Source organism: Dipodomys merriami, unplaced genomic scaffold (assembly GCF_024711535.1).
Source record: "Dipodomys merriami isolate MVZ:Mamm:240054 unplaced genomic scaffold, mDipMer1.0.p SCAF_233, whole genome shotgun sequence".
Lineage (NCBI taxonomy): Eukaryota > Metazoa > Chordata > Mammalia > Rodentia > Heteromyidae > Dipodomys > Dipodomys merriami.
In genome coordinates this window covers 1,301,377-1,325,613 of record NW_027203749.1, presented here as the reverse complement: position 1 = coordinate 1,325,613, position 24,237 = coordinate 1,301,377, and the positions used below count along the sequence as shown (strand labels likewise).

Genomic DNA, 24,237 nt, shown 5'->3' with positions numbered 1-24,237 from the left:
ATACATAGGAGGTCAAGTAAATTCTACATTTCTTTTTCCATCAGATATTAGTTCATATTGTTAGAATCAATTTGATGAATAAGTGAGTCTCACTCATTTTTCATGTAATAGTACAGTCCCAATTTTTAGCCACCTACATTTTAATTTTGTTCCAATATCTTTGGATTTTCATGCTTACACTGCACTTATCCAATCATCTCCACTAATATATTTTAACTGCTACTTGTTTTTGAATTTTGCTTTCTTAATCTTTTGCCTAAAAATTTATTTTATGTTGCTAGTCCTGAGTCTTGATCTTAAAGCCTGGTTACTCTCTCTTAGTTAGTTAGTTAGTTAGTTAGTTTATTCATTCATTCATTCATTCATTTGGTCAAGTCTAGTGCTTTACACTTGAGCCACAGCTCCTCTTTTGGCACTGTAATGGTTAACTGGAAATGTTATTCTCTTAATGTTCCTTCCCACCTTACTTTTAAGCCATGATCACTAGATGTTATCCTGTGCAGCTGAGTTAATGGACTTTTTTAAAATTTTAAAGTACATTATCTTCCTACCTGTAACTATTCTTCTTAATCATGACTCATTAATATTTTCCTCTTCCAAAAGTTCCATGTTTTATATACTCAATAGTGTTTATTTTGCTTCATACTTGTATATTACCATTCACACGTCTTTCTTTTTCCTTATTCTTCAATTGATTTTGTTGAAATAATCTCCCCCATTCTCTCTGATTTCATTCCCTCTCTCTTCCCTTTCCTTCCTCTCTTCTTTCTCCCCCCTCTCTGCTTCCTCTATATTGTTTTAGAATTTTAATAAATGGTTTAATAAGCTACAAAATACAACTCAGTTGTATTGTCTTTATGAAGTAACAGCTAAGGAATGCAGAGAATCATAATGGGTTGCTTATCCATGGCTGGATATAATTTTCAAGTTATTTTTGTGTAATTCCTTTACAAATATTGTGAAGGCTATCTGAGTTGGCCAAATTTGGAAAACAGAAGCTGCTAAGAACAATGGGCCACAGAATTCTAAGTTCCAAGTTTGTTCCTTGATGATTTCAGTTATAATTATGCAATGATAATTTGATGGCAACATGTTACTCAACAGAAAGCAATAAATGGGTACCAATAATATGTATGATATATATCATATATCATATAATATACATTATACATATAACATGTATATATAGCACATTATATATATAATATATATATAACATATAAATATATATGAGTATGTAACACCTTTTTTCTCACCTAATATTTAGGCGTCAAATCTTTGATTCCTAGTCCATCTTAAATAGTACTTAAATTACTGAGTATCTGTGTATCAGTTTGTACTTGTGAGACAGTGAAAGGTGACAAAGGGAAATGTTGGTCACACTGGCTTGCTGGACATTAATGAAATTTATCTCTGGAACTAGATGGGAGAGAATGAGGGGAGAGATGACTCTATGTGAAAGGAATTGCACTCATTTCTGGATATATGTAAAGGTAAACCACACCTCTAACATAACAATCATGTAAATTGTGTGTTGGGGAAGAATTAAAGAAAACAGTGATTGTATGTCCAAAGAGTTTCCATACCAATAGTAAACCTATACCAAATAGTGTGTTAGACAAAAAGTTATCTCTGAGTTTTTTCTAGAGTAAGAAACCTTATACAGTCGTGATTTTCTGGGTTTTCATTCCTTTATTTTTATTGTAATTTTGTGGTTTGGGCTTGGTTTATTTGAGATGGGTTAGGGACAATGTAACTGTGTACACCATGCTCATTTCCAGCCTTAGGAGTGGTAGGATTACAGGCGGATCCCTCCATATCCAGCTTGCTTATGTTAAATATATCTAAATACTGTCTTTCAACGAAGTTGCCTTTGGAAGCTACTTATTCTAGTGATGACATCTATGTTCATAAACAATTTTGTAAGTGTTTTAAAGTCAAATAAATAAAACAACGGAGGAAAACATCTTTTGGATTCCTTATATTCATTTTTAGCCACATAGGTAGTTAGCTTTGATCACATTTTATTCACTAGTATTCATTTTAGATAACAATGACAATTGTTGAAATCCATATTTAACCCCTGTTTAGTATCATGAGAGCAGTTCCAAAGAGTGTGTCATGAATAATAAGGTCAATTAGAAGAAATTGGTGATGAACAGCTTTGAGGAAATCCGGTATAAAATCTGGATCAATGTAATTTTGCTGGCAATATGGGGGGTAAAATTTACACAAAAGGTGTTTCCATAGCTTCCATTACTTCTACAAAGCTCTCTTTCCTTGGCTGGCCATTGAAATGCAAAATAATTTGTCCACTTAGTCAAATTATTAGAAAATTCCATTAATTCTAACACTAGCATATCCTTTAAAAAATACCTATAGCTGACTTTTTCTCTTGGTAATCCACTCAAACCTTTCCCAGAAGGTCAGAAAAATGATCAAGTAGGTTTTTCATTAATTTAAGATACAAGGTAGCCTTGCGTTATCTAATGGTAGTAATGGATAAATGCATGTTTTAAAGTAGTAAATACAGGCCATAATGACAACTAAAGTACAAGGATTAGCTATGTGATGCGGAGTAGGGGGTTGGAAGAAATGGAGAAAGAGAAAGTAAAGGGGTATTTTTTTCTTTTTTGCCAGTTTTGGGGCCTGAACTCTGGGCCTAGGTGCTGTCCCTCAGCTCTTCAGCTCAAGGCTAGTGCTTCACCACTTGGAGAACAGTGCCATTTCTTGCTTTTTCTGCTTATGTGGTGCTGAGGAATCGAGCCCAGAGCCTCACGCATGCAAGGATAGCAATCTACCACTGAGCCACCTCCCGGCCCAAAGGGGTTGTTTTGTTTTCAATTTTTTTCTGACACAATTTCTGGAACAACAGGTTCAGAAAGACAAAGAAAGCCTATTTTCTCTCATATGTGGAAGTTTGATTGAAAATACAAACATTAAGCATGAAATACACAAGAAACAATGTATGTAGTCATGGGCATAGAAAGACACACGGAATAAAGTACAAAGTGTCTTTCAGTTATGTGTCATCTATGAATAATAAACATGAGATACTGTTTAAATAAATAATACTTAAACATGTTCTTCAGAAGAAGAGAATGGTTAAATGCAGGGCAACGAGGATTGTAGGGTATAGTGGGAGGCAAGTGCAGTCAAAATAATTATGAATGTAATTAGAAATAGAGCCTGGAAACTTGAGGGGATGGTACTTTTTATATGTGGGGAGAATGATGGGAATGGTGACACTAATAAAGATGAATTGCAGAGAATTTCACATATTGAATTCTATATCTTTGTACAACTATTGAAAGAAAAATTAAGAGAAAGCTCATCTCCAATTAATTCAGAAAATGCTCAGAGGCCAGGTTCTGAGCTAAAGCACTACATCTGACCAAAACAAAAAAAGACTCCCACTCAAAAATGATGTAAAGTATGTAAACATTCTTCTGTCTTTCCAGTAATTTTTAAAATGAATACACAACAAGCTTCCATGCCTGTGCTGGTAAGTCAATAAACATAAAAGACAGGAACTTGTACTAGAGATTCCTTGGTTTTACTTTTGTCACATTGCAATTTGAACTACTCCAGGATCATGGAGTTTTGACTGCAACATTATAAGCTCATATTTTCTCAGCTAATATATCGGGAACACACCGTTTTAGCATGTCACTTTTATATTTTTTGTGTCTTAACGCAGTCTGTTGTGGAGCCACTTTGCCAAAGGAGTAACAAGACAGTACTTAAGGAAGAGCATTGAGTAATAGTGAACAACATGTAGGAAGGGGGTTATTAAAAGCTTTCAGACCCAAGAGGATAGGTGAGTAAGACTAAAACCCAGCACCCTTGACCAGCCAAACTTCTTGACCACTCATTCAAACTCAGGTCTGTTTAAGTAATTGCTTAACTTATGCCATACCCCTTCTTCCTCTGCACCACTTATTGCATTTTTAAAGTAACTTTCCACTTCCTGAGAGCTGTCCAGAACATTATCAAAAATTCTTATACTTCTGTTACCACCTTTCAGATTTTCCAATAAAAATAAATGAAATTAAAGTACCCATAAAAGGCTTCCAAACTGTTCACTAGTGACTTACATCTGTAACCCTAGTAACTCAGGACACTAGTATCTGAGAATCACAATTTGAAGCTAGTCCAGGGTAAAAAGCCCGTGAGACTCTTATCTCAATAAACCCTTCAAAACCAGAATTGAAGCTGCAACAGAAGTTACAGAGCACTCATCTTGAGCACTGAAACTCAGTGATAAGGGCCTGAGTTCAAAACCCTAGGACCAGAAGAGTAAAAAGTATTCCATCAAAGGAAAATATAACAAAATGTGGCTTCACCATTGAATTGTTCAAAAAAAAAAAATACACATTTGCTAATTCTCTGTAAGTTGTTCCTGAAAAAAGACCTGTAGAAGAATTTCTTTTTTTTTAATTTTTTTTAAATTTTTTTTTTTATTTTTTTATTATTTATTTAAATTTTATTTTATTTTCTTTGAGAACATACTGTACAGAGGGGTTACAATTACATTGGCAGGATAAGGCATACATTTCTTACCAAGCATTGCAGCCTCCTCCTTTGTTTACCCTTCACCTCCCTTCCCAGCCTCCTCCCACCCCCCACCCAATCATAACCCCGCCCCCCCCCACAGCGACATTGTAAAGCTTGTTTTGACATGACATTTTGTAATTCTCCTTGTTGCAACAGGTCCACCTGAATCCTTAAACGACTTGTTTGTCCCCATCTCCTCCACATGTTATACTGACATCAAATAAAGTGAAAGCGGGGGTTACACTGTGAGGGAGGGACATACAAAGCAACAAAGAAATAACCTTATAAATGCGTTAGAAACACATGCATGAAAGAAACGAAAACATTAAAATACATATTTAAGGGTTCGTTTTCCTAACATCACATTGTCTGACGTTTTCCACTTGACTCATACCTATACTGGATATTGCAAATAAGGGAAACCATGGGACCTATGTTTCTTTGGGCCTGGCTTACTTCACTTAATATAATTTTTTCAAAGCCTTTCAATTTCCTAACAAATGGGCAATGTCATTCTTTCTGATGGAGGCATAGAATTCCATTGTGTATATATACCACATTGTCTTGATCCATTCATCTACTGAGGGGCTTCTGGGTTGGTTCCATATCTTAGCTATGGTAAATAATGCTGCAATAAACATAGTTGTGCTGGTAGCTTTAGTGTGGTCTTGTTTGTAAACATTTGGGTAAATGCCCAAAAGTGGGATTGCTGGATCATAGGGGAGATCTATGTGAAGTCTTTTGAGGAACCTCCATACTGCTTTCCAAAGTGGTTGAACAAGTTTACATTCCCAACGACAATGAAGTAAGGTTCCTTTCTGTCCACATCCCCTCCAGCATCTGTTGTTGTTAGAGTTCTTGATTTTTGCTGTTCTAACTGGAGTGAGGTGATATCTCAATGTTGTTTTGATTTGCATTGCTTTTATGGCTAGGGATGTTGAACATTTCTTCATGTGTCTATTGGCCATCATTCTTTCTTCTTCAGAGAAGCTTCTCTTTAAGTCTTTCGCCCACTTATTTAATGGGCAGTTGTTTCTTTGAGGATTTGTTGTTGGGTGGTTTAATTTTTTGAGTTCCAAGTATATTTTAGATAGGAGACCCTTGTCCGTTGTATGGCTAGTAAAGATCTTCTCCCAATCGGTGGGCTTTCTATTGATCTTGCTAGCTATGTCATTTGCCCTGCAGAAGCTCTGCAACCGCATGCAATCCCATTTGTCCAACCTTTCTTTGATTTGTTGTGTTTCCGGGTCTCTATTCAGAAAATTTCGGCCTGAGCCAAGGAGACCTAGGGTTTCTCCTATTCCATCCTGTAACGTTTTCAGAGTGTCTGCTTTGAGTTCAAGGTCTTTGATCCATTTGGAGTTGATTCTGGTGCAGGGTGATATATAAGGATCTACCTTTAGTTTTCTACATGTAGTTAACCAATTTTGCCAGCACCATTTACTGAAGAGGCTGTCTTTCTTCCATTCTATTGTTTTAGCTCCCTTATCGAAGATTAGATGGCTATAGGTCTGTAGGTTCATTTCTGGGTTTTCAGTTCTATTCCATTGGTCCTGAGGTCTGTTCTTATGCCAATACCAAGCTGTTTTGATTACTATGGCTTTATAGTAGAGTTTGAAATTTGGTATTGATATTCCTCCAGCAGTGTTCTTTCCATTGAGGAGCGTTTTTTGCTATTCGGGGTCTTTTATTGTTCCATATGAATTTTTGGATTGCCTCTTCTATTTCCTTGAAAAATGAGGGTGGAATTTTGATAGGTATTGCGTTGAATTTGTAGATAGCCTTGGGAAGTATTGCCATTTTCATGATGTTAATCTTGCCAATCCGGGAGCATGGGAGGTTTTGCCATTTTTTTAGTTCTGTGTTGATTTCCTTTTTCAAGATTTTAAAGTTTTCATCATAGAGGTCCTTCACTTCTTCAGTTAAGTTAATTCCTAGGCATTTTATTTTGTGTGGGGCTATTACAAATTGAGTGCTTTCCTAATTTCAGCCACACTTTTCTCATTGTTGGCATACAGAAAAGCCATTGATTTTTGGTGGTTAATTTTATAACCTGCTACTTTGCCAAAGTTTTGAATCAGCTTGAGTAATTTGGGAGTGGAGTCTATGGGATTCTTTAAATACAAGATCATGTCATCTGCAAAGAGGGAGAGTTTTATTTCTTCTTTCCCTATTTGGATCCCCTTTATGTCTGCATCTTGCCTTGTTGCTGCAGCTAGGCATTCTAATACTAGATTGAAGAGAAGTGGAGAGAGTTGGCATCCTTGTCTTGTTCCTGAGTTAAGAGGAAATGGCTTTAGTTTTTCACCATTGAGTATAATGCTGGGTGTAGGTTTGTCATATACAGCCTTTATTGTATTGAGGAATGTTCATGGATTCCTAATTTTTCCAAAACCTTCATCATAAAGGGGTGTTGGATCTTGTCGAATGCTTTTTCTGCGTCTATTGAGATAACCATGTGGTTCTTGTTCTTGCTCCTGTTGATGTGATGAATAATATTAATTGATTTGCGTATATTGAACCAGCTTTGCATCCCTGAAATGAATCCTGTTTGATCGTGGTGTATGATTTTTTTGGATGAATTGTTGAAGTCGATTGGCCAAAATTTTGTTGAGAAGTTTTGCATCAATGTTCATCAAAGAAATGGGTCTATAGTTCTCTTTCTTTGATGAGTCCCTGCCTGGTTTTGGGATGAGGTTTATGATGGCTTCATAGAATGTGTTCGGTAGTGAGTTTCTCTTTCAATTTCATTGAAGAGTTGGAGGAGTATTGGTGTGAGCTCTGCTTTGAAGGCCTTGTAAAATTCCGCTGTAAAACCATCTGGTCCTGGACTTTTCTTAGCTGGGAGGTCTCTTATTGCTGTTTCTATTTCAATGCTTGATATGGGCTGTTAAGATAGTGTAACTCATCTTGGTTTAGTTTTGGCATGTCAATATTTGCTAGGAAAAGGTCCATTTCTGTCAAGTTCTCAAACTTATTAGCATAAAGTTTTGAGAAGTATTCCCTTATAATGTTCTGAATCATGGTTGTTTCCCTGGGGATGTTTCCATTCTCATCTCTGAGTTTATTAATTTGGGTGTGTTCTCTTCTTTTTCTGATAAGATTTGCTAAGGGTCTGTCAATTTTGTTAAGATTTTCAAAGAACCAACTCTTTGTTCTGTTGATTCTTTCTATAGTTTTTTTGGATTCTAATTCAATGAATTCTGATTTAATTTTGATTATTTCTTTCCGTCTACTGGATTGGGGTTTATCTTGTTGCTCTTTTTCAAGGAGGTTTAGATGTGTCATTAAATTGCTAGTTTCAGATCTCTCCAATTTGTTGATGTAGGAGCTCAGAGCTATAAACTTGCCTCTGAGTACTGCCTTTGCTGTGTCCCAGAGGAGCTGGTAATTTGTGTGTTCATTTTTGTTGAATAGCATGAACATCTGAATTTCCTTTCTAATCTCTTCCATGACCCACTCTTGATTCAGCAGTGTGTTGTTTAGCCTCCATGTGATACCGGACTTTCTTTGGTGGCTTTTGGTGTTGAGTTCTAATTTTATTCCCTTGTGGTCAGAGAAAATGCAAGGTATAACTTCAATGTTTCTGAATTTAGACAATTTTGCTTTGTGGCCTAGAATGTGGTCTATTTTAGAAAACATTCCATGTGCTGCTGAGAAAAACGTGTATTCTGATGCTGCTGGGTGAACAGACATCTGCCTTCGGTAGATGTCTGTTAAGTCTAGTTGATCTATGCAGCTGTTTAGATCTGCGGTTTCTCTGTTGAGTTTTTGCCGAGTTGATCTATCTAGTGGGGAGAGTGGTGTGTTAAAATCCCCAACAATTAATGTCTTTGGATCTATATGGGATTTGAGGGAAACTAGTGTTTCTTTGATAAATTTGGGTGCTCCATTGTTTGGCAAATAGATATTTAGAATTGTAATATCCTCCTGAAGGACAGATTCTTTAATTAGTATGTAGCGACTTTCTTTATCTCTTCTCACGAATTTTAATTTGAAGTCTATTTTATCTGATATTAGGATTGCAACTCCCGCCTGTTTATGGGGGCCGTTTGCTTGGTAGATTTTGTTCCAGCCTTTAACATTGAAAATGTGTTGGTTTTTACGGGCAAGATGTGACTCCTGCAGGCAGCAGATAGAAGGGTCTTGTTTTTTAATCCAACTAGACCGTCTATGTCGCTTAATTGGAGAGTTCAATCCGTTAACGTTAAGAGATAGGACTGAGAGGTATTTGGGTGTTCCTGCCATGTTATCTACCTTCTTGGGGGCTGTGAAACCTGGGTTCTTCCTATGGTTCTTGGATTCTAAGTTTGGGTGCAGTTTGTTGGCCTTTAATGTGGTCTTGTTGGTTTTCTATGTGTAGGACATCTTTAAGAATCTTTTGTAGGGCTGGTTTGGTGGAGATGTATTGTTTCAATTTTTCTTTGCTGTGGAAGGTTTTTATTTGGCCTTCAGTTATGAAGGAGAGTTTAGCTGGGTACAGTATTCTTGGTTGATAGTTGTTTGTTTTTAGGGCATGGCATACATCATTCCAGGCTCTTCTTGCTTTGATTGTCTCTGCTGAGAAATCTGAGGTGATTTTAATTGGTTTCCCTTTATAGGTGATTACCCTTTTCTCCCTGACAGCTTTAAGGATATTTTCCTTGTTCTGAGTTGATCCTGTGTGGATTATAATGTGACCGTGGGATGTCCAATTCTGGTCTGGTCTATTTGGGGTTCTAAAGGCTTCTTGTATCTGAATAGGCCTATCTTTTTGCATGTTTGGGAAGTAGCAGAGAACATTTTTAATACGAGAGAAACTCAGGAAGAAAAGGAAGAAAGATTACAGAAGTTGCAGGAGGATAGAGAGGACAAGCAAGACAAGATACGTACTAAAGAGTTAAGTAAGATCTTGGCCACTGTAGTGCAACAGCCAGAAGAGAGAGAGGCTAGGTTAGGTAGGAACCTGGGGGACGAAAAGAGACCTCTGGTGAGCCGTGACCAGTGTGCATACTGCAAGGAAACAGGACACTGGGTCAGGAACTGCCCGAAGAAAAGGGGGCACATGAGAGGACCCCGAAGGCTGGCACAAGTGTTGTCCCTACAGGATGATAAAGATTAGGACAGTCAGGGCCAGGATCCCCCCCCGAGCCCCGGGTAACCCTTCAAGTGGGGGGCCAGCCAGTAACCTTCCTGGTTGACACTGGGACCCAACATTCGGGCCTAAAACGATCAGGAGGTCCCCTGAGTTCTAAGACATCTTTGGTGCAGGGGATCACAGGAGGGAAAATGTACCGATGGAAAACTGAACGAAAAGTTCACCTCGGAACAGGGTTAGTCACTCACTCATTCCTCCTAATTCCAGACTGCCCCTATCCGTTGTTGGGGAGGGACCTCCTCTCAAAGGTAGGGGCCCAGATTTATTTCCAAGGAAAAGGGGCCTCCATTAGGGGACTCCAAGGACAGCCCCTCCAAGTCCGAACCTTACACCTGGAGGATGAACATTGGTTAAATGAAAGCCCTCAGTCAGCCTCAATCGACTCCTAATGGTTATCAGATTTTCCCCAGGCTTGGGCGGAGACTGCGGGAATGGGACTGGCTATGAACCAGCCTCTCGTGGTCATTGGCCTTAAAGCTCTGGCTACCCCGGTGATGATACATCAGTATCCACGAAGCAGGGAAGCCAAAAATGGAATTAGGCCGCATATACAAAGACTGCTCCAATTGGATATCCTAAAACCATGCCAATCTCCATGCAACACCCCCTTATTGCCCGTCAAAAAGCCTGGGATGGGAGACTACCATCCAGTGCAGGACTTGAGGGAAGTGAACTGGAGAACAGAGGACATACATCCTATGGTGCCTAATCCCTACAACTTACTAAGTACGCTGCCCCCAAGCCACACATGGTATACAGTGTTAGATTTAAAGGATGCCTTCTTTTGCATGAGGCTAAGCCCTCAGAGTCAACTGATCTTTGCTTTTGAATGGAGAGATCCATTATCAGGTTTTTCAGGACACCTTACAGGGACCAGATTGCCACAAGGATTTAAAACTCCCGACCCTGTTTGACGAGGCTCTACACCAGGACCTGGCTGATTTCAGAGTCAACCCCCACCCCCAATTCACCCTTCTGCAATATGTAGAAGACCTGCTCCTAGTGGCTGAAAATCAAAATGACTGCCTAAAAGGTACTGGGGCCCCTTTAAAGAGACTGGAGGAGTTGGGGTATAGAGCCTCAGCCAAAAAGGCCCAAATCTGTGTCCAACAAGTGACCTATCTAAGCTATAAGCTCAAAGGAGGGCAGAGGTGTTGAACAGAGAGTCATAAACAAACCATCACCCAGATCCCACCGCCCACAAGTGCACAGGCCCTGAGGGAGTTCTTGGGAAGCGCTGGATTCTGTCGCCTGTGGATACTAGGCTTCGCAGAGTTAGCAGCCCCTCTATATCCTCTCACTAAGGCCACTGTCCCATTTCGGTGAGAGAAAGAACAACAACAGGCTTTCGATCGGATTAAAAAGGCCTTATTATGGGCTCCGGCCTTGGTCTCCTGGAGGTGACCAAGCCGTTCACCCTATATGTGGATGAATGACAGGGAATCACAAAAGGAGTCTTGACTCAAAAACTGGGGCCCTGGAAAAGACCGGTGGCCTACTTTTCAAAGAAACTGGACAGTGTCGTGGCCGGGTGACCCCCATGTCTCCGTATCATTGCAGCTGTGGCGGTGTTGTTAAAAGACTCTGATAAGCTAACCTAGGGACAGCCCTTGACAGTGACGGCCCCCCATGCCATAGAGACAGTTATTTGCCAGCCTCCAGATCATTGGCTTTCAAACATTCGTATCACCCATTACCAAACTATGCTGTTAAATCCCGAACGGATTCAGTTCGGGGCCGCCGTCTCTCTCAACCCAGCAACTCTAATTCCGGTCTCAGACTCTCACCTCTCCATCGAACATGATTGTCATCACATGCTGGCGGAGGTGCACGGCACCCATGAGCACTTGACCGACCAGCCCCTACCAGATGCTGAACACACCTGGTATACGGATGGGAGCAGTTTCCTGCATAACGGTGAGCGGAAGTCGGGGGCAACACTGGTAGATGGGACCACAGTCTTCTGGGCATCGGCCCTAGAGCCTGGGACATCAGCACAGAGGGCCGAACTCATAGTCCTGTCACAGGCGTTGACAAAGGCACGGGAAAAGAAAGTCAACATTTATACAGACAGCCGGCATGCTTTTGCTACAGCACATGTTCATGGAGAAATTTATTGAAGTTGAGGCCTGTTAAACTTGGGAGGGAAAAGACATTAAAAACAAAAAGGAAATCCTAGACCTCCTGCAGGCCCTCATCCTACCTAAAAAGTTGAGCATCATCCATTGTCCAGGCCACCAGGTAGGGAGGGACCCTGTAGCAGTAGGGAACAGGATGGCGGATGAAACTGCTAAGGCGCTGGCCTTACAGAACCAAACCTTTGTTTTGGTCACATCACGAGAACGACAGCCAAACAAACAGCCTCTCTTCCAGTATTCAGATCAGGATGTGGAAACAGCCAAAAAGTTAAAGGCAATCTCTAATGACTCAACTGGGACGTGGGAATATAAAAACAGGACTATATTGCCCCAAAAGGATGCGAGGAGGCTGGTTACCTACTTACACAGGTGGACCCACTTGGGTTACAAAAAGTTGGAGACTCTTTTACAGAGGGAGGAGCAGTTTCATTACATTCCAGATCTGCCAAGGTTAATGCAGGCCGATTCCAAGTGCCCACTGGAGTCAGAATGAGAGAACGACCCGGCACCAACTGGGACGTCGATTTCACCGAAATTAAGCCTGGCAGTTATGGGGCAAAATATCTCCTAGTTTTTGTAGATACCTTCTCCGGCTGGACAGAAGCCTTCCCCACTAAACAAGAGACTGCGCAAGTGGTAGTCAAGAAGATTTTGGAAGAAATTTTTCCTCGATTCGGGCTCCCTGAGGTCATAGGGTCAGATAACGGCCCTGCTTTGTCTCCCAGGTAAGTCAGATGGTGGCCAAGCTTTTGGGGATAGATTGGAAATTACATTGTGCTTATCGCCCCCAAAGTTCAGGACAGGTAGAACAAATGAATAGGACAATTAAAGAGACCTTAACCAAATTAGCCCTAGAAACTGGCACTAAAGACGGGGTCCAACTCCTTCCCATGGCCTTGTTTAGAGCTTGTAACACCCCGGCAAGCCATGGAGTAATCCCCTATGAGGTCCCCTATGGGGGACCACCTCCCATAGCAGCCTTCCTTGACCCTGCCATTGATTCTTTTGCAAATACCCAAAGTTTACATGCGCGGCTGCGAGCTCTGCAACTCATCCAGAGACAGGTGTGGAAACCTTTGGCTGCTGTCTACACGACGGGAAGTTCCATTATCCCATACCCCTTCCAGATCGGCGATGAGGTGTACGTGAGGAGACACCAATCCAAAATTCTTGAGCCGCGGTGGAAAGGCCCGTACACTGTGCTGCTGACCACACCTACTGCGTTAAAGGTAGACGGGATTGCCTCCTGGATCCATGCCTCCCATGTCAAGTGTGTGCCACCTGAGGATTAGAAGGACCTGGCAGAGCCACCCAAATGAAAGCTGCAGCACACTCAAAATCCTCTCAAGATAAGACTCTTAAAAACTGTTTAATATTCCTTTCTGTTGTAACCTTAACAGTAGCTGAGGGACAAAGGGTCCACCCCCTGGCAGGCATAAATTCAAACCCACACTTTCCCCAAAACCAGACATGGCAGGTAGTAAATGAACATGGAAGTATAATCTGCTCCACCTCCAACATAGCCCCTCTCTGGACATGGTGGCCTGACCAAGAACCGATCTTTTGCATATCGCTCACTACTGGGGTTCATGGCAGCCAGGCTGCAGCACGTTGGGGAGATGGGGCCCAGGGAGGTTTCTCAATCTATGTCTGCACAAGGCATCAGGAACCTAGACTCAAATCTACATGTGGGAAGAAAGAAGATTATTTTTGTAAGGCCTGGGGCTGTGAGACCACAGGCGATACCTACTGGAACACCTCATTCTCCTGGGACTATATCACGGTTAAGAGGTTCAGTAGGCAAGGGGGAAAAGGAAACTGTGTCGAAGAAAGCTGCCAACGGTGGTGCATAAAGCTTACTGTAAAATTCACTGATAAGGGAAAAGTGCCTAACCTGGACTGGGGGACGGGACTCACCTGGGTGTTTAGGCTGGGCACGCGGGGTGCTGAAGACAGCGGGCGAAAAACTATCCGCCTTTTGGTACAGAGCATGAACCCCCTCCCATTGGGACCCAACCCCACTCTAAAAAGGAGACCCCTCTTCCCAAGCCAGCCACCCAACCATACCCTCCCGAGACCTACTGCTGACCCAGAGCTGCCCCTGATGCTCCCCTTATATAACCTGATTAAGGGAGCCTATGCTGCCCACAATTCCACCAAGAGCGACCTCACTCGGTCCTGTTGGCTTTGCCTTTCCGAGGCACCCCCTTATTATGAAGGAACAGCCTACAATGGCACCTACAACATAACTTCCTCATGCCCCTGGGGACAGCAAAGTACTAGCAAGCTAACTTTATCTGAAGTGTCTGGTCAGGGACTATGTCTTGGGAAACCACCCCCTAAAAAGAGCTGGCTTTGTACTCACACTGAAAAGGTTACGGCTATTACAGGCAAATACTTAGTGCCCGCAGATGGAGGGTGCTGGGCCTGTAACACCGGTTTAACCCCTTGTATTTCACCAATGCTGATAAAGCAGACTACTTTCTGTGTTCTAGTACATTTGTATCCTCGAGTTATATATCATAACTCCCCATCCTTTGAGGAATGAGTGGAGGGCCTAACTCGCTGGTACAAGAGAGAACCTGTCACCATAACTCTGGCTGTCCTCATGGGAATAGGAACAGCGGCAGGCATAGCCGGGACGGGAGTAGGGAGTGCTGCTTACGTGGAAGGATATCAGCACATGCAGCAGCTAAAGGCCGCCACAACAGAAGATTTAAAGGGAATAGAAAAATACATCTCTGCACTAACAACATCCCTCACCTCCCTGTCAGAGGTTGTGCTTCAAAATCGGAGAGGCCTGGACTCGGTTTTTATTAAAGATGGGGGTCTATGTGCAGCCTTCAAGGAGGAACGTTGTTTCTATGCTGACCACACCGGGGTGGCACAGGATTCAACTGCCAAACTTCGTGAGTGACTAGAAAAACGTAAATGGGATAAAACTGCAGAAGCCAGTTATTTTAAAAATTGGTGGACCAGATCCCCTTGGCTCACTACCCTATTGTCTGCGGTAGCAGGGCCCATCATCATTTTACTTTTGCTCCTTACCTTTGGCCCCTGCATCCTCAACAGGCTGTTACAGTTCATCGCCAAAGGCTATCCTGTATACAGATCATGGTGTTAACCCAACAATACCAAGTATTAAAGACAACTGACATCCCACAAGGATAGAGACAACCTCAATTTTAAGATTAAAATTAGTCCAGAGAAGAAGTGGGGAATGAAAGATTAAAAATTAAAAACCTCACTTTACATTACCATTACTAACTTTCTAACCGCTGATTTTGCTTCGGTACATGTACTTGCATTCAGACCCCCCTCTTCCATGGGAAATAAAACAGGGCAGAGTCTCAAGGCCCAGATATCCGGATATCTGCCAGCCAAGATGTCCAGATATCAGCCCGCCGCAGGACAAGGACAACGGTTATAGATAGTACATGTTTTTCAGTTTGAGTTTATATTTTTCAGTTCCAGTTCAGTTCAACAATCCCCGGGACGGACCTTGACAACAACGACCAGGCAAGACCACAAGCTAAGCCAAATGTCAACCAATCACAGGCTTGTAGCCATGTAAACTCCTCCTTGGACCAACAATGAGACAATTGTTTCACAGAGTGTTCTATGCTAATTTTGTGGTTTTTGTCTTTACAAATGTCTGCAACAGCTGCTCAGAGCTCTCTGACTGACCGGGGCAGAGAGTCCATTTGCACAAGAGTCAAATAAACTCCTCTTGCTTGTTGCATCTGATGGTTTGGGGTCTTGGTTTCTGGGGTGCCCTCCAGTTGAGAAAGTATCCCAGTGAGTCTGGGGTCTTTCAAAAAGGGAATTTACACCAGAGCCTGGTCTGAATATTTCTTCTTTTTGAGTGTGTGTGTATGTGTGTGTGTGTGTGTGTGTGTGTGTGTGTGTGTGTGTGTGTGTGTGTGTGTGTGTGTGTTTGGGCTTGAAGTCAATATCACTCCCCAAAGTGCAAATGAAGTGTGGTTTGTCTTTTCAAGGCAGAGTTGATCAAATTTGAAGCAGTATTGATCATTCTCATCCCTAAGTATGAAGGATCTATGCCAGGAGTTGTCTTGCGTTCATGGGACGTCATTTGATATTTGATGTTGAATTTCCCTGCGCCCTTTCTCTCCCTCCCAAATTGGACTGTTATCAGTTTGGCCTCGGTCATGAAATTATTGGCTTTTTTCTGCCAATTCTGGGACTTGAAGTGAGTGCCTGGGAGTTTTCCCTGAGCTTTTGTGCTCAGTGTCAGCACTCTACTACTTGAACTATAGGCCCAGGTTTGGCCATTTTTGGTGGTTCCCTAGAGAAGAGAATGTTGGGGACTTTCTTCCCCAGGCCAGCTTAGAACTGTGATGCTCCGATCTCTGACTAGTCGACTACCTAGAATTCTCGGCAACAAATATATTCCCATTGCTTGGTGCTGAGAAATGACATCAATCGACTCATGGTTTTCCTTCATTTGATTTTTATTTAATGAAGTGAAGGGTATAGTAAATGACAGATAGTGTGGTATTGCACAGGACTTTAAGGTTTGCTTACAACAAGAGCAAAAACGAGATCCTGTTCCAGTGCTTTCAGGCAGAGTCCACTCCAGCTTCCTGATGATGTGTACACAGGCCCCATGGACACCAAACATGCTGAGAAAGTCCGGGGCTTGGATAACTAGGAAGTTCGGGAGAAGTTTCCCAGTCCCTGCCACGCACATTGAAAGATGGGAGTATACCCCATGGAGAATGTCCTTGTGTCCAGGGGTTCCTTTGTGATGCTGAGACGAGATTCCAGGAGAGAGGCTGGTGACTACACAGGCAGATCAGAAAGGCTAGGAAGCCCCTCATGGGTGAGCATCCAGGAGCCATCGGGCCCCAGGCTGTAGAATTGGCCCTTTTGCCGGCGATGACAGAAATCAGTACAGATCTGGACCTTCTGGTGTGGCCCCGCGTCTCTCAAGGCCTGCTCCAACCGAGCCCGAACCTGGGCAAATCTTTCGGGGTCGAGGCTCCCTAGGCCCCAGTGTGGAGGGCGGTAGCTCTCCAGAGGGGCCGGGTAGAGCCCTCGGCTTAAATGGCCCAGCCTGGCAGTGTGGCGCAGCAGGTTGTGCAGGGCGGCCACGGAGATGTGGTTTCCATAGAAGCTGAGGAAGTGCAGCTGGGAGCACTGGCTCAGGGCAGGCAGCATGGCCGAGAGCTGTGCGTCAGTGATGTCACAGTGCTCCAAGGCCAGGGTCTCCAGGGTGCCGGCCACTTGCTCCAGCAGGGCTCGCAGGGGCTCAGGACTGAAGCGGCCCATGCACACACTCCTCAGACGCAGGTGCTTGAGCTGCCTGGTGCAGGGACACTGGCACAAAAATCTCAGGTCGGCTTCCTTCAGCGGACATGAGCTCAAAGACAAGGTGTTCAAAGGCGTCAGGCTGCTGAGGATGGCGGGCAGCCGTCCATACAGGAAGAAGACATCGTGCACACGAAGCTCCCGCAGATGCTGCAGCTGCCCCAGATGCACCGCATATTTGCCGGAATACCAGAGATTTCGGCGGCTGCAAGTGTAGAAGTCGACACTCATCTTGGAGAAGGTGAGCAGGCAAAGGTTCTTCATCTGGTCCAGGGAAGGAGCGAATTTTCTCATGGTTTCTCGATGCCAGAAATTGTTCACCACCAGTTCCTGGATGGAGTCCAGGCGCACCGCATGCAGAGCCTTCTGGATTTTGGAGATGGAGCCAGACAGAATCTGCAGCTTGGTAGAGCACAGCTGGACTCGTCCTTTCCTCTTCCTGGCCCACTGGAGGAGGTAGGCTTGGAAAGCATCCTGGGTGCCATCTCTGATGGTCAGGTCACTGGCGAGGATCAAGGGCTGCTCTTCAGTCCCAGCTGAAAGGCGACTGTCTGTTGGCCTTTCAGTCAGGACCTCTGGAGCGGAGATTTGCGCCATGGAGGGGTATCCCCGTATCCAGATCTCAGGGTGTGCTTTCCGCAGATCGACTACTTGCAGTTTCCACCGCCTGGGGCGCTCCTTCTTGGCAAGTAGCAGCAGATCAAGCCCATCCAGGACAGCTTTGAATGTCTCCAGGTCTGGTGACTCTGCCAGGTCCCCCAGGGGAAGGCAGGAGAAGGGCCAGGCCTGCACCATGGCCTTCAGCACCTCTGTGCGGCCCTGTGCATAGACCTCCATGAAGAGTGGGGGGAACAGCAGCAACGGCAGATCCTCCAGGACCGAGATGGCCTGGGACTCTTTGCTCAGTAGGCTTTGCAGGGCTAGATGCTGCAGTGTGGCTGGCGTCCTGATGCTCATCTTGGTGGACCACAGGTAGACCAGATGTAGAGCAGGTGTGCAGGGCTCTCGGAATCCCAGCAGGGCCGGGGACTGACTGCAGGCTCCAAGACTGTGCTGCTCATCTCTAGCCCTCTGCCATCTTTATAATCTGACCACACCCTCACCAACACTTAACTTCCAATCAGATAGCAGCTTCTGATGGGATTCCTGAGCCACACCCAGCACACCTGGACAGCCAGCCAGCCTCCTACTGGACATATTCCCAGGCAGGTTCCAACACAAAAGTGACAGGATTATCAGCCCGACTCCCACTGCCCTGTTCCTCCTTCAGTGGTTAAGGCTTGGGACACCACAGCTTGCCAAACCTACTTCCTTAAGCGCTCCAGATATTCCCACAAATGGACCACTCCCCTGAGCATGCAAAGCATCCAAGAGGAGCAGTCAGCCCACCTTAATCCTATCTAACAAAGTATCTGGAATATCTCTGCCTGTCATTTCTTCCTTCCCTCCTTCTCTTCCTCTCTCCCTTGGTTCTTTCCTTCCCTTTCCTTCCTTCTTGCCTTCTTGCCTTCCTTTCTCCCGTCCTTCCTTCTTGTCTTCCATCCATCCTTGCTAGTTTTCTTCCCCTCTCTCTCCCTTCCTTCCTGTCCTGTTCACTTTTTTGCAGGTCTGGGTTTTGAACTCAGGACCTAGGTGCCATAACTGAGCTGCTTTTGTCACAGCTATTGCTCAACCACATCATCCACAACACTTGTTACACAACACTAGAAATTCTGAAGGATAGTTTTGCCCAGTGTGTTTGAACTGTGACCCTCAGATCTCAGAATTCCTACAAGCTATGGTTCTAATAATACTAGAATATTTTCTCAGGAGTTGACTGGAGATACTCTTCTCACACACCTTCTTGGCTGGCTAGCTTTGACCTGACCTGTCATCTGATCCTCAGATGTCAGCTTCCGAAATAATGGAATAATGCAGATTAAAAGGGAGTTTACACCAGAGCCTGGTCTGAATATTTCTTCTTTTTGAGTGTGTGTCTGTGTGTGTGTGTCTGTGTTCAGTTCCACTTCAGTTCAACAATCCCTAGGACGGACCTTGACAACGACCACCTGGCAAGACCACAAGCTAAACCAAATGACAACCAATCATAGGCTTGTAACCTGTAATCCCCCCCTTTTAGACCAACCATGAGCTTATTGTTTCACAAAGAGTGTTCTATGCTAATTTTTGGTTTTTGCCTTTAAAAGTGTCTGTAACCTCTGCCGGGCCTCTCTGACTGACCGGGTCAGAGAGTCTGTTTGTGCAAATGTCAAGTAAACTCCTCTTGCTTGTTGCATCTGCTGGTTTGGAGTCTTGGTTTCTGGGGTGCCCTCCCGTTGAGAAAGCATCCCAGTGAGGCTGTGGTCTTTCCGTTGGGGGCTCGTCCGGGATAACGGTGCCCCCAGACCCAAATTCCAAGGCCAGTTGGAGGTAAGGCAGAGCTCTAAGGTTTCGTGTCTTTCATGTTTGTTGTTTTCATTTTACATTCTGGGATCCAAAAGTGCCTGTACAGGACCTGAGTCTGAATCTGTATTTGGGCCAGAGAGAAAAGCAGACATGCCCAGTATCCTGGTCCCGCCCTGGAGTCCTGCTCCAGGGTCATCTGGAGGAAGGAGGAGATCCGAGTGTCTCTCTGTTCTGGGGAGTTAAGTTGCGGCTGGCCACTTCCATCTGTAGTTTCCTTCCTCATCTGTACTTACTCGGGCACCGCACAGCGTTTGTCTAGTCTCGTCTGTTTCTCTTTAGCGTTGATTGTCTTTGTTGTCTGTCTTGTGGCCTATAAAGAAATGGGGCAACAACTCACAACCCCCTTAAGCCTTATTCTAGATCACTGGAAAGAAGGCACAACTCAGGCCCACAACCTGTCGCTGGAGGTCCAGAAGAAAAAGTGGATTTGTTTCTGTTCCTCCCAATGGCCCACTCTCAATGTGGGATGGCCTAAGGAGGGCTCTTTCAATCTTGATATTCTTTGACAGGTGAAGGCTCGCGTTTTTCAGCCGGGCCCTCATGGACACCCTGATCAGGTCCCCTACATAGTCACTTGGGAAGATCTGGCCCGAGACCCCCGAAGTGGATCAAGCCTTTCCTCTGCCAGACACCAGTTCCTCTATCCGCTTCTCCGCCTTCTTGTACTCCCCTTTTCCTCTTCCCTCTGTCCCCTCTCCTCCACCTGTACCTTACCTTCTTCCACTCGCCTTGTTTATCTTCCCTCTCTCTCATCTTCCCTCTATCCCATAAAAGAGTTGTCTCAGTTTAAAACTAAGGACTCCTCCTCCCAATCTCCCTCTGTTTTACATGATGACCAGGCGGATCTACTACTATTAGACTCCCCGCCAGTCTTGGTTCCCCCGCCTTAGTCTTACGCCCAACATGCTCAAATAGTAGAGCAAAGGGGCGCACTAGAGGTCTCCCTTTCCCCACCCGCTCCTTCTCTGGACTCCACTGAGCTGGAGGCGGGGCCCCAGAAGCCACTGCCGCCTCAGGCGTCCTCGCCACCACCCAGTAGTCGTCTGCGCCTCCGCCTTTCCCCTCCGGACACTGGCCGGCCAATTTCAGCATTGGCCCTTTTCTGCTTCAGACTTATATAACTGGAAAACCCATATCCCGCCCTTTTCTCAGGATCCTCAGGCCCTGACAGGCCTGATTGAATCCATTCTGCTAACCCACCAGCCTACTTGGGACTATTGTCAGCAACTCTTGCAGACTCTCCTCACCATGGAGGAACGGCAGCGAGTGTTCCTGGAGGCTCGCAAAAATGTTCCAGGAGCAGATGGCAGGCCAATACAGTTGCCCAATGAGATCAATGAAGCTTTCCCGTTAACCCGCCCAAATTGAGAGTTCAAAACCGCAGCTGGTAGGGAGCAACTCTGTCTTTATCGCCAGGTTCTGTTGGCGGGTCTCAAAGGGGCCGGGAGGCACCCCACCAATTTGGCTAAGGTACGTGCGATAGTGCAGGGTTCTGAGGAAACGCCTGCGGGATTTTTAGAGAGACTAATGTAAGGGTACCGTATGTATACGCCCTTTGACCCCTCTGCTGCAGACAGACAATCCGATGTCATTATGTCATTTATCGGGCAATCGGCCCCAGACATTCGGACTAAGCTACAGCGGTTGGAGGGGCTTCAGGGCTATATTTTGCAGGATTTGGTCAAGGAAGCAGAGAAAATTTTTAATAACAGAGAAACTCAGGAAGACAAGGAAGAAAGATTACGGTAGTTGCAGGAGGATAGATAAGACAAGCTAGACAAGAAACGTACTAAAGAGTTAAGTAAGATATTGGCCACCGGAGTGCAACAGCCAGAAGAGAGAGAGGCTAGGTTAGGTAGGAACCTGGGGGATGAAAAGAGACCTCTGGTGAGCCGTGACCAGTGTGCATACTGCAAGGAAACAGGACACTGGGTCAGGAACTGCCAGAAGAAAAGGGGGCAAATGAGAGGACCCCGAAGGCTGGCACAACTGTTGTCTCTACAGGATGATAAAGATTAGGACAGTCAGAGCCAGGAACACCCCCCCGATCCCCGGGTAACCCTTCAAGTAGGGGGCCAGCCAGTAACCTTCCTGGTTGACACTGGTGCCCACCATTCGGTCCTAACACGATTAGGAGGTCCCCTGAGTTCTAAGACATCTTTGGTGCAGGGGATCACAGGAGGGAAAATTTACTGATGGACAACTGAACGAAAAGTTCACCTTGGAACAGGGTTAGTCACTCACTCTTTCCCCCTAATTCCAGACTGCCCCTATCCGTTGTTGGGGAGGGACCTCTTCTCAAAGGTAGGGGCCCAGATTTATTTCCAAGGAAAAGGGGCCTCCATTAGGGGACCCCAAGGACAGCCCCTCCAAGTCCTAACCTTACACCTGGAGGATGAACATCGGTTACATGAAAGCCCTCAGTCAGCCTTGATCGACCCCCAAAGGTTATCAGATTTTCCCCAGGCTTGGGCGGAGACTGCGGGAATGGGACTGGCTATGAACCAGCCTCCCATGGTCATTGGACTTAAAGCTTCGGCTACCCCGGTGATGATACATCAGTATCCACTAAGCAGGGGAAGCCAAAAATGGAATTAGGCCGCATATACAAAGACTGCTCCAATTGGGTATCCTAAAACCATGCCAATCTCCATGGAACACCCCCTTATTGCCAGTCAAAAAGCCTGGGATGGGAGACTACCATCCAGTGCAGGACTTGAGGGAAGTGAACAGGAGAACAGAGGACATACATCCTACGGTGCCTAATCCCTACAACTTACTAAGTACGCTGCCCCCAAGCCACACATGGTATGCAGTGTTAGATTTAAAGGATGCCTTCTGTTCCATGAGGCTAAGCCCTCAGAGTCAACTGATCTTTGCTTTTGAATGGAGAGATCCAGAATCAGGTTTTTCAGGACAGCTCACAGGGACCAGATTGCCACAAGGATTTAAAAACTCCCCGACCCTGTTTGACGAGGCTCTACACCAGGACCTGGCTGATTTCAGAGTCAACCCCCCCCCCAATTCACCTTTCTACAATATGTAGATGACCTGCTCCTAGCGGCTGAAAATCAAAATGACTGCCTAAAATGTACTGGGGCCCTTTTAAAGAGACTGGAGGAGTTGGGGTATAGAGCTTCAGCCAAAAAGGCCCAAATCTGTGTCCAACAAGTGACCTATCTAAGCTATAAGCTGAAAGGAGGGCAGAGGTGGCGAACAGAGAGTCGTAAACAAGCCATCACCCAGATCCCACTGCCCACTAGTGCACGGGCCCTGAGGGAGTTCTTGGGAAGGGCTGGATTCTGTCGCCTGTGGATACTAGGCTTCGCAGAGTTAGCAGCCCCTCTATATCCTCTCACTAAGGCCACTGTCCCATTTCGGTGGGAGAAAGAACAACAACAGGCTTTCCATCGGATTAAAAAGGCCTTATTATAGGCTCCGGCCTTGGGTCTCCTGGATGTGACCAAGCCGTTCACCCTATATGTGGATGAACGACAGGGAATCGCAAAAGGAGTCTTGACTCAAAAACTGGGGCCCTGGAAAAGACTGGTGGCCTACTTTTCAAAGAAACTGGACAGTGTGGTGGCCGGGTGGCCCCCATGTCTCCGTATCATTGCAGCTGTGGCCGTGTTGGTAAAAGACTCTGATAAGCTAACCTTGGGACAGCCCTTGACAGTGACGGCCCCCTATGCCATAGAGACAGTTATTTGCCAGCCCCCTGACCATTGGCTTTCAAACATTCGTATCATCCATTACCAACAATGCTGTTAAATCCCGACCGGATTCAGTTCGGGGCCGTGGTCTCTCTCAACCCAGCAACTCTACTTCCGGACTCAGACTCTCACCTCTCCATCGAACATGATTGTCATCAAATGCTGGAGGAGGTGCACGGGACCCGTGAGCACTTGACCGACCAGCCCCTACCAGATGCTGAACACACCTGGTATACGGATGGGAACAGTTTCCTGCATAACGGTGAGCGGAAGTCATGGACAACAGTGGTAGATGGGACCACAGTCATGTGGGCATCGGCCCTAGAGCCCTGGACATCAGCACAGAGGGCCGAACTCATGGTCCTGACACAGGCATTGACAAAGGCCCGGGAAAAGAAAGTCAACATTTATACAGACAGCCGGCATGCTTTTGCTACCGCACATGTTCATGGAGAAATTTATTGAAGTTGAGGCCTGTTAACCTCGGGGGGAAAAGACATTAAAAACAAAAAGGGCCTCATCCTACCTAAAAAGGTGAGCATCATCCATTGTCAAGACCACCGGGTAGGGAGGGACCCTGTAGCAGTATGGAACAGGATGGCGGATGAAACTGCTAAGGCGGTGGCCTTACAGAACCAAACCTTTGTTGTGGTCACATCACAAGAACTACAGCCAAACAAACAGCCTCTCTTCCAGTATTCAGATCAGGATGTGGAAACAGCCATAAAGCTAAAGGCAATCTCTAATGACTCAACTGGGACATGGGAATATAAAAACAGGACTATATTGCCCCAAAAGGATGCGAGGAGGCTGGTTACCTACTTACACAGGTGGACCCACTTGGGTTACAAAAAGTTGGAGACTCTTTTACAGAGGGAGGAGCAGTTTCATTACATTCCAGATCTGCCAAGGTTAA

At 45.0% G+C, this 24,237-nt stretch overlaps 1 protein-coding gene across 1 annotated transcript; it reads right to left on the bottom strand.

Annotated features, from left to right (window-relative positions):
- Positions 1–16,635: 16,635 nt before the first annotated feature.
- LOC138835281 (PRAME family member 12-like) lies at positions 16,636–19,490 on the bottom strand. The gene is made up of 2 exons (XM_070033847.1): positions 19,384–19,490; positions 16,636–18,241 (listed from the first exon to the last, which is right to left on the bottom strand). Exons 1-2 carry the CDS (start codon positions 19,488–19,490, stop codon positions 16,636–16,638), a joined length of 1,713 nt encoding a protein of 570 aa, XP_069889948.1.
- Between the last annotated feature and the right edge of the window lie 4,747 nt (positions 19,491–24,237).